This window comes from Rhagoletis zephyria, unplaced genomic scaffold (genome assembly GCF_001687245.7).
Source record: "Rhagoletis zephyria isolate East Lansing unplaced genomic scaffold, Rhagoletis_zephyria_1.1 Rzeph_scaffold_16540, whole genome shotgun sequence".
NCBI lineage: Eukaryota > Metazoa > Arthropoda > Insecta > Diptera > Tephritidae > Rhagoletis > Rhagoletis zephyria.
Window position 1 is genome coordinate 1 of NW_016173604.1, and position 10,659 is coordinate 10,659.

The 10,659-nt window shown below is 42.5% G+C and overlaps 1 protein-coding gene across 3 annotated transcripts; it reads right to left on the reverse strand.

Annotated features, from left to right (window-relative positions):
* Positions 1-1,818: 1,818 nt before the first annotated feature.
* LOC108379497 (probable ATP-dependent RNA helicase CG8611) lies at positions 1,819-10,648 on the reverse strand. Of its 3 annotated transcripts, none has more exons than XM_017635853.1 (9): positions 10,519-10,648; positions 10,179-10,451; positions 9,563-10,073; positions 8,539-9,496; positions 8,397-8,481; positions 8,132-8,322; positions 7,916-8,067; positions 4,609-4,798; positions 1,819-2,083 (listed from the first exon to the last, which is right to left on the reverse strand). In XM_017635853.1, exons 1-9 carry the CDS (start codon positions 10,570-10,572, stop codon positions 1,891-1,893), a joined length of 2,607 nt encoding a protein of 868 aa, XP_017491342.1. In that variant the 5' UTR covers positions 10,573-10,648; the 3' UTR covers positions 1,819-1,890. The 3 variants fall into 3 exon arrangements, with proteins under 3 accessions (XP_017491342.1, XP_017491343.1, XP_017491344.1); XM_017635854.1 differs by having other exon boundaries at positions 9,563-10,036; positions 10,142-10,451; XM_017635855.1 differs by having other exon boundaries at positions 9,563-9,974; positions 10,080-10,451.
* Positions 10,649-10,659: the final 11 nt, after the last annotated feature.

The following is a 10,659-nucleotide window of genomic DNA, read 5'->3' on the forward strand; positions in this document are numbered from 1 at the left end:
TATCGCCCGATCACTCTCCTTTCCCCGGTAGCGAAGACACTTGAGGCCCTGCTGCTCCCGTACTTCACGAACCACCTGACCCCAGCGAAGCATCAACATGGGTTCCGTAAAGTGCATAGTACAACAACAGCACTTAACGCCATAAACACTCAGATAACTCGTGGCCTAAACCCTGTGAGAGAACTATTCTAGTAGCGTTGGACCTGTCCAAGGCGTTCGACACTGTCAGTCATTCAACGCTACTAGAAGATATAGAGGCCTCCTCACTCCCACAGGGACTCAAACGGTGGTCGGCGAATTACCTGAGTGGTCGACACTCGTCAGTAATCTTCAGAGACAAAACCAGCAAGCCACGTAAAATTAAACAGGGGGTACCACAGGGTGGTGTCCTGTCCCCGCTACTGTTTAATTATTACATATCAAAGCTTCCTCAGCCACCAGAGGGTGTTAATATAGTCTCATATGCTGACGATTGTTCGATCATGGCGTCTGGGAATGGAATTGATGACTTGTGCTCAAAAGTAAACGGTTACCTCTCCGAACTTTCTCGCTTCTTCACTGCAAGTAGCCTAGCCCTATCCCCTGCGAAATCCTCGGCAACCCTTTTCACCACCTGGACGAAGGAGGTCAGACTGCCTCTGGGTATTCACGTCGATGACGTAACAATACCGACGGTGAATAACCCGAAAATCCTCGGAGTTACCTTCGACAGTCTGCTCTCCTTCTCGGCGCATACAACCGCAATTGTCAACAAAGTACAGAGCCGCAACAATGTCCTCAAGTCGCTGGCCGGCAGCACTTGGGGCAAAGATAAAGAAACGTTGTTGGCAACATACAAGGCAATTGGCCGGCCGGTTCTGAACTACGCAGCGCCCGTATGGTCGCCGGGGACTAGCAGGACGCAGTGGATGAAGCTGCAGAACTGGCAAAACACGGCATTACGTACCGCGACAGGATGCCTCCTGATGACGCCTCTACATCACCTTCATGACGAGGCCCAGATGCTCCCGGTAAAGGAGTATAACTTAATGCTTTGCAAGCAGTTCCTCGCTGGGAGCTACAGACGTGACCATCCCAGCGGGCAACTGCTCGCGGAAGAGCTCTCGCCACGGTACGTCAGGAGGCATCTTTACGAACTGACAGACGAAGTCCAGAGGTATATTCAACAACGTCTGGACCCGACAACCTACCGACAGGCCCTCAACGGCATTCACATTGAATCAGTCTCAAGTTATGTAGACTCCCGCCCTGTGAATGCCGTTCTAGGCACACAACCACCGGACGTGGACGGGACAGAACTTTGTCTGCCTCGGGAGACCCGCACAACAATAGCCCAACTTCGCTCTGGCTATTGCAGCAGGCTCAACAGCTACCTGAGCAGAATCAACGAGGATGTGCCCAACCAATGCCCGGCATGTGGAGAGTCGCCACATGACTCCCGGCACCTCTTCACATGCCCTGAGAATCCCACTCAGCTAACGCCCCTGTCCCTATGGACAGCCCCTGTGGAAGTCGCACACTTCCTGGGCCTCCCCTTAGCTGAAATAGACGACAACGATGATGGATGAACCGTCCCGAACGGGGCTTAGTAGCCGCTACAACAACAACAACAACAACAACAGAGGGAAAATGAAATTCATGTAGAATCGAATTCAGCAGCTAAAGAAAATGCCTATATTTTAAACATTTTAAAAACCCAATTTAGTTGAGCCTTTCAGTATCAGAATTAGTTTCACGCATAAAANGAGTAACTGGAATTATGATTAACCAAAATTTTGAGTAATCAATTAATCGCACAGCCCGAATAAAAATACATTTTTAACAATCCACATTTTTATGTACTTATAAATAATCTGCATACATAAAAATAGTAACACTAAAATGAAAACATCAAGCTTTCTTCCGCTTCTTCTGCGCTGGTAAACCACTGTCAAACTCGGACGTAGTGAGGGCTCGAGACACTGGTAGCATTTTTACCAGTTTATTGCTCTGTGGGCGATTGCTATCGCGTACTTCATTGGTCACTGTGGTAGTAAAGCGACGCTTTTTGGCACGTTTCTCCGTTTTAATTTTTTCGGGATCTCTAAAGGTGAAATAAGAAAATAGTAGTAAAAAGCAACACAAACATTATTTTTACATAAGACTACGTAGGTATCCTCGTCATCAATGCAAAAGGCCCTATTTGACGCATTTCCGGAAATGCGTTTTCCTGTAATATTCCAGAGTCACTAAGGGCCAGTTGTTCAATGTGTGATTAGCACTAATCGGAGGTAGAAGCTCCGGTTAAATACAAAAACTGCTTTATCCACAACATGCATGAAGTCGAAAACGTCGATAATAATATTTAACCGGGAAGTAGTGATAACCAGACATTGAAAAACTGGCCCTTAAAATGATAAAATGAAACATTAAAATTTGCACTAAATTTATTATACCCGAGCGCACTTGTGCACAAGGGTATTATAACTTTGTTCACATAACGGTTATTTGTAACAGACAAAACGAATCGAGATAGATATAGACAAATGTATACATAAATGATCAGAATGAAAAGAGAATTCGATTTAGCGATGACTGTCTGTCCGTCCGTCTGTGCACACGATAACTCGAGCAAAAATTTAGATATTTTAACGAAACTTTGTACGTGCACTTCTTTCGGACGTAGGACGGATGGTATTGAAAATGGGCACAATCGGACAATAACCACGCCTACCTCCCATATAACGGTAATTTTAACAAATACAAAATCTTCGATATTTTAGTTACTACCGAAGATTATTTACTCAAAATTGATATTTACAATAATTTTTAGACGAAAAATAAGGATATTATAAATTTTTAAATATATTATATATATTATATTAAATATTAAAGCTAATTTATTCAAAATTGATGCTTGCGACAATTCTTTACCAAGAAATACGTTTATGATACAATTTTGTAGAATGGGCGTGGCACCGCCCACTTATGATCACATATATGTATCTCGGTAACCGTTCTACCAATTTGTACCAAACTCAATATGGGTATTGTGCTTGCCACATAAAACGCTGAAAATTATTTTGAAATCGGACTAAAATTGAGGCCCTCTTCATATAACGATAAATTTCAGAAATGCTTGAAACTCCAATATTTCGAATTTAAGGACGCTAATTTACTCAAAATTGGTACACCCCGGTTTACCATGTAGCTTTCGGAAAAGTGAAAATCATATACATATTTACTACTTGCGCCGAGTATTTAATATTCGGCGCCGCCCGAACTTTGATTTTCTTACTTGTTTTTATTTTTTATATGGTCCCTATGTGTATTTTAAAAAATACGAGATATAATACCATCTTTTAAACAGCCCTACACCTAACAATTTTCTATGAGTTTTTTCGTTCTTTAAAATTAAAAAGTTGTCAAACAGGGCCTTTTGAATTGTTGATGACTATATGCAGTTACAAGCTGTCTTTAGGTAAAAAAGACAAAAGATTAAACATTCTTCTCTTGAAAGTAATTTTAAAGGTCTGATGGCCGCTATTGTATGGTGGTAAGCAGTTCGCGCTTACACTCCGCAGTGCCTGGGTTCAAGCCCTGGTCAAAGCAGCATCGCAAAAAATATAGAAAAAAGGCTTTTTCTTTACAGCGGTCGCTCTTCGGCAGGCACGGCAGGCAATGGCAAACCACCGAGTGTATTTCTGTCATGAAAAACAGCTTCTCATAAAAATACAATCGCCGTTCGGAGTCGGCGTAAAACTGTAGCTCCTCCCATTTGTGTGACAACATCAAGGCGCATGCCGCAAATCGGAGGAGAAGCTCAGCCAAACCCTAACATACATATGTTTAAGCGCCAATCTATTATTATAAAACGACCTTCAAAAGAAAAATCACTATTTTATAATCTTTTGCCTTAAGAATGAAGTTACAAAACTTTTAAATACATTTTTTTGTTTTTGTGACCATGGAAATGCATTTCCCGATGCAAGAACAGCAAAAATATCTCAGGAAAGAATTTAGATTTTCAATATTCCGGTGGCATTTAAAACCCCAAGAACACTGAGTGATTTATAATATTGGGGGAAAAATTCCGAAAGAAAATTCGCCTTGGTATCGCGTTTCGATACCAGTATTGTTTTTCGATACCTATTTACTTAGTACTTGGTTCAACAGTATCGATACCAAAATTACTTGGTATCGGGCGAAAAGTATCGAGTATGTACTTGTATTTACTCCTATCGTTTCATCTCTAGTATCTGGCGCTAGCCTCCAACAGAGGGAAGAACAGCGTCAGGGATTTTATACTTTCAAGTGAATAAGACCATTTCTGTCTTACTTGGATAGACGATTTTCGATTTAATTTTCTAACAGCAATTTTACGAAAGGAATTTAAGTGAAAAATGATTTTAATTTTTTGAATTGACAGAAAATAAAAAATCATTTTCCATTTAAATCGCTGGTGAAAACGGCTGAAAGTGTTTTAAGGATGAAAAATTTAAAAATAGGCCCAAAAAAATCAGCGAGGCCAGTAACTGAAATTTTTTCGAAATCCTTGTCTTTTGTTTATATTTAAGCCATAACTGAATATTAAATTTGCAGGTTAGATCTTACTACTTTTTTCCTTACCTCTCTGTGTATGTCAAACGATTTGTAGGCGGCGGAGGCTTAGGTTCCGTATGTTTCTTAGTAAATGTTTTGGGTTGATCCTTCAGGCCAAAGCTTTTCGCAAAATGTCCCATATGTGCGTTTTTGATATTAAATATTGGTTTTAATTCCTTTGGGAAAGTTGAATACGATTTGGTCCAAGACACAAAAGCTGATAGTGAGTAAATTTCAATAAAATGAAAAAATTTATTACATAGTTGTTTTTAAATTCAAATACCAAGTGATACTTTTTTAACATAATCTATGGAAGATGTAAATATTGGGTAAGACGAGTAGTAACTAATAAGCGCCATTTTCTCGACTTCTTCTTAGGCCCGTTTTCACCATCTCTGGGTAACAGTAATCCCCAGTTAAACATCTTTACCGACATTGCTGGCTCCATGCATATAACATTGTGTTGGTAACGTCGGTAACGATGCTAAACTAGGGATTAGTACTAATAACACGTGTTAACCAGAGGGCCGTTTACACCAACTCTGGTTAAGGACCGGTTGCTCAAAGCCTGGTTAAACATCGTTATCGACGTTACGATACCGTGTTCCATGCATGGAGTCGAAAACGTCGGTAACGATGTTAACCGATAATTAGTGTCGACCAGGTTTTGAGCAAGCGGCCCTAATCGGAGGTAGAAGCTCTGGTTAAATACAACGACTGCTTTATAATGATGTTTAACCGGCAAGTAGTGATAACCAGCCCTAAAGGCTCTGTTATGCATACTTGGCAGTGCATGCACTACTTTACCATTTTTACGTAGAAATCAAAAACCAACAGACTTCTGCGTACATATGTAATGCTGTGCGTTGGGTAACCGCTTACACGCGAAGCTCATTTAGGGCCGTTTTCAACGTCTCTGGTTAACACTAATCCCCAGGATAAACATTGTTACCGACGTTACCGACCCAATGTTAAGGACCGGTTGTTCAATGTCTGGTTATCACTACCACTACACTATCGACGATTTCGACATCATGCATGTAACATGTGATCGATAAAGCAGTAGTTGTGCTTAACCGGAGCTTCTACCTCCGATTTGTGCTAATCAGACATTGAACAACCGGCCCTATATGAATGGACTCAGTACAGTCGGTAACGATGTTTAACTAGGGATTAGTGTTAACCAAGCCCTTAAGAGATTCCTTATGTAACAACTCTCAAGCAATGTCAAGTATGCATAACAGAGCCTTTAACTGTAGGTTAAACATCGTTATACACGTGTTCGGTTCCATAATGGATTTCGCCGACCTTAACAGGGTTAGATCGCCGAAACAACAGCCCTGGTCGGCTAAAACCCGAGTCATTCAGGTACGTAGAACCACCCCTGTGAGAGAACTATTCTAGTAGCGTTGGACCTGACCAAGGCGTTCGACACTGTCAGTCATTCAACGCTGCTAGAAGACATAGAGGCCTCCTCACTCCCACAGGGACTTGAACGGTGGTCGGCGAATTACCTGAGTGGTCGACACTCGTCAGTAATTTTTAGGGACAAAACCAGCAAACTAAACAAAATTAAACAGGAGTTTGTTGTTGTTGTTGTAGCGGCTACAACAACCCCGCCCAGATCGGATGATATCTCAGTCGTTGTCGTCAAGTTCCACTAGGGTCGGTCCACAGGGACAAAGGCGTTAGGGTTGGCGGGTTTTCCGGGTATACGAAGAGATGTTTCAAATCATGGGGTGTCTCTCCGCATGCCATACACTCATTTGGCACATCTTCGTTAAGTCTGTTCAGGTATAAGATTAACCTGCTGCAGTAGCAAGAAGTTGGGCTATTGGTGGTTGAGGGAGCTTTAAACAGTAGCGGGGAAAGGACACCACCCTGTGGAACCCCCTGTTTTATTTTTCTAAGTTTGCTCGATTTGTCTCTAAACATTACCGACGAGTGTCGACCACTCAGATAATTCGCCGAGAGGAAACCTCTATATCTTCTAGTAGCGTGGAATGGCTGACAGTGTCAAAAGCCTTTGACAGTTCCAACGCTACCAGAATAGTTCTCTCATAGGGACGGTTGCGGTTAGGGCCATATGTTATCTGAGTGTTTATGGCGTTAGGTGCTGTTGTTGTACTGTGCACTTTATGGAAACCATGCTGATGCTTCGCTCGGTTTAGGTAGCTCGTGAAATACGGGAGTAGCAAGGCCTCTAGTATCATCGCTACCGGGGGATGGAGTGTTATCGGCCGATAAGAATCTCCTTTGTTGGGTGGTTTCGCCGGTTTAAGCAGCGACACCTTCCAGATGTCTGGGATGATGAGAGTGGCCATTAATAATGTTGAGGACCTCCGTTAGGTACGCTACTCCCGCAGGACCAAGATTTTTCAGCATCAGAATGCATATATATAATGCAGCGCCGTGTGGTCGCTTGGGACTAGCAGGACGCAGTGGATGAAGCTACAGACTTGCCAGAATGCGGCACTACGGACAACGACCGGATGCCTCCTGATAACGCCCCAACACCAACTACACGACGAGGCCCAGGTACTCCCAGTCAAGGAGCATAACACAATGCTCTGCAAGCAGTTTCATGTGGGGAGCCACAGACGTGGTCATCCTAGCAAACAGCTGCTTGCAGAAGAGCATTCGCCAAGGCACGTCAGGAGGCATCTCTACCAACTGACGGGTCTACCACGACAGTCGGGTCTACGTAACCGGAACGACCCAGATTTATATCTGGTCAAGGACTGTCACTCGCGCAACACTCCCCAAAATCTCTTTGGGGAATTTGTATGCTGTTACAACAACCACAAGCAACTGACGGGCGAAGTCCAGAGGTTCATTAAACAACCTCTGGACCCGTCAGCCTGCCGACAGGCGCTGAACGGCATTCACAGGGAATCAGTCTCGAGTTATGTAGACTCCCGCCCTGTGAAAACCGTTCTAGGCACACAGCCAATTGACGTGGACGGTACAGAACTTATTCTGCCTCGGCAGACCCGCACCACAATAGCCCAACTTCGCTCCTCGGCTCCCTTCACATGCCCTGAGAATCCCACCCTGCTGACGCCCCCGTCCTTATGGACAGACCTTGTTGAAGTCGCACACTTCCTGGGTCTCCCCTTACTGAAACAGACCACAACGCTGACGGATGAACCGACCCGAGCGGGACTTGGTAGCCGCTACAACAACATCAACAACTCGGTAAACAGTTTTATTTTAGAGCTTTGTTGAAAAATGTTCAAAATTTTCCATTCCCATGTAAATATTCGCGACAGTAAAGTTACTACTTTCTTCTTAACAGACACAACAGCTACGCAAAAATAAATAATCGTTTTACCTTTACACGCATTTTTATGCAGTTCCTTATCATCAGCTATTAGTTCCTGAATTTTGTGCTGAAGGTTTGATGCCGCCTCTTGTACTGTCGTCGCATCATCGTCCTTTTCATTAAGAGTTTTTAAATAAATCTCCATGTCGACTTGTGATATTCTGTAATACATATTTATACTTTCAGAAAAAAGGAGCAATTATAATGCATTGAATTGTGACAAACCTGATACGATGATCCTCTAGGAAACGTACAAGCTGTGCTTCAGAGGGTGTGAGGAGCAAAAGCGCTTGCCCACTTTGACCAGCACGTGCAGTGCGTCCCACTCTATGCACGAAATCGGCAATATTCTGGGGCGGTGAATATTGAACGACAAGCTCCACTTTGGGGACATCCACACCACGTCCTGCCACATCCTGAAATTATTCCATGTAGTTATTTAAGTTATTATTTTTTTTATTAAAAAAAAGCAGATCTCAAATTTCTTCACCGTTGTCAACAGTACACCCGACTTGCATTCGCGGAAACCGTTGAACACACCTTGACGTTCAGTCTGCGACATGGAACCATGTAATCTAAAAAAAATTTATTTTTAGTACTTTTAATAGTGAACTTAAAAATTTTGATCTTACCTAAAGAATCGCAAGCCTTTCAGCAGCGCTGTTTCTTGGTCACTTTCACTATCATCTTCGTCTCTGACAACTTCTTTGTCCTCGTCGTCAAGAACTTTTTCAGTCAGCAACTCATTCAGTAAATCATGATGATAGTTTACCATCTCCATGGTACTCATAAAAACGATTGCCTTTAAACGCTGTTTTCGGTTAAACTCATTAGTCAAAATACCGCACAAGGTAACTAGGCGCAGCTTGGGAGGAACAACTACAAAATTTAACTTTAAATTTTCCGGAATAGTCATTATAGACGTATCTTCGCCATCATCCTGCATATCTGAATTTTGGGCTGCAATGTCGCTCTTTATATAGCCTTTCGTTTTCGGTTTGGTATTTGTGACAGCCTCATCGCTGTTGTCAACGAAAATAGGTTCTTTAAGGGTGAGACCGGCCAATCGTTGTACATTAGCGGTGAGCGTTGCAGACAGCAACAAGCGTTGTAGGTGCGGCACAGTATCTTTGTTTTCCTCCACAGACTTGGATCGTTGTGTATCAATTAATTCGACGATTTGTTTAACATCAAGTTCGTAACCCATTTCCAGTAGGCGATCCGCTTCATCTAACACTAAACATTGTGTTTTATGCACCTTGAACGTCTCTGTGTGCAGCAAATGATCAAGCACGCGACCTGGCGTACCAACTAATATGTTTATGCCCTTACGTATACGCGCCTTTTCTGCCTTGCGCCGCTCACCGCCCATCAATACACCAGGTACAATCCAAGTAAATGGTTTCACCAATTTTTGGAAAAGCTCGTATGTTTGCATGGCCAATTCGCGAGTAGGCACAATGATTACTGCTAGCACTCCTGCGTCGCGTGTAATTTTCGGTCGTACATCTTGTAGCTTTTCGACTACGGGCAAAGCATAAGCCAGAGTCTTGCCGGAGCCAGTTTGCGAGCGAATAAGTAAGTCTTTACCTTAAATTTTAATTGCATATTGTTATCAGTAAAAACATTTGTTTTAGAAAAATATAAATAACTCACCTTCAAGCGCTAAGGGAATCGTTTTCTTCTGTACTGTAGTAAGCTCGACAATACTCAAGATGTCAGCCAAATTCTTTACGGCATGTGGATGAATTTTTAAAGTGTCAACTTTTGTGCCATCAAAAAGTCGTTCTGTTATTGGTTTCACAAAACGTTGACCCATAACCGGTGTATCTGGACTATTTGAAAAGAGTCCTACTTTTTTCACTGACTTGTCGCACAGGCGCACAACTCGGAATGCGTTGGCTTTTCGTGCTATTAAATTCACTCCATTTTGCTGGTCATTTTCTCCGCTCTTTTCGTTTTCTTCATTTTTATCGTTAGGGTGCCTTCGCCGATCCGAAAATTTATTCGCATTTTTACCCTTTATTTTTGAAAATTCATTTGAATTACGCTCCTTAGTCTGCATAGCCTTGTTTCGCAAACGCTCAGCTTGACTTAATTTGGGCTTTGGTTTGGGCCGTATGATTGGAGCAGAATCGGTCGTAATATTAAGAATAAGCCCATCATCANTAGCCTTGTTTCGCAAACGCTCAGCTTGACTTAATTTGGGCTTTGGTTTGCGCCGTATGATTGGACCAGAATCGGTCGTAATATTAAGAATAAGCCCATCATCGATATTTGGAGGCTTGCTCTTAAACGAATTTTGTTGCTCCCTCTTCTGGGAAATACTTGAACTAACCATATTATCCCCATTTTGTACTATCTTTTGCACTCCGAGTTTAACTGAAGGTGTTTGTTTGCTAACGTTGGAAGATTGAGGCCTTTTAGCTGGCCGCTTACGTGCTACAATGGCTTTTACTTTATGCTGTGCACCGCCAAATGAAAACGTGAATCCTTCATTGCTCGACGCAGTGCCTCTAGAGAAAGTTTTCTTCTTCACAGGAGTCTTGGAAAGGGATGCAATAAAATTAATTTCAGCAATTTTTTATTTAACTGGCGTCGGCCAAACTTACAGGTACGCTTCGCGTTGGTGAAGGTACTGTTGCTATATTTAAAGCGATATCCATGCTTGCAAATTAATTTTTCGAATCAAGTGTTTGCAACATGTGTTCACGATATTTTGTTTTGACCGCGGTTTTCTATTTGGATGTATG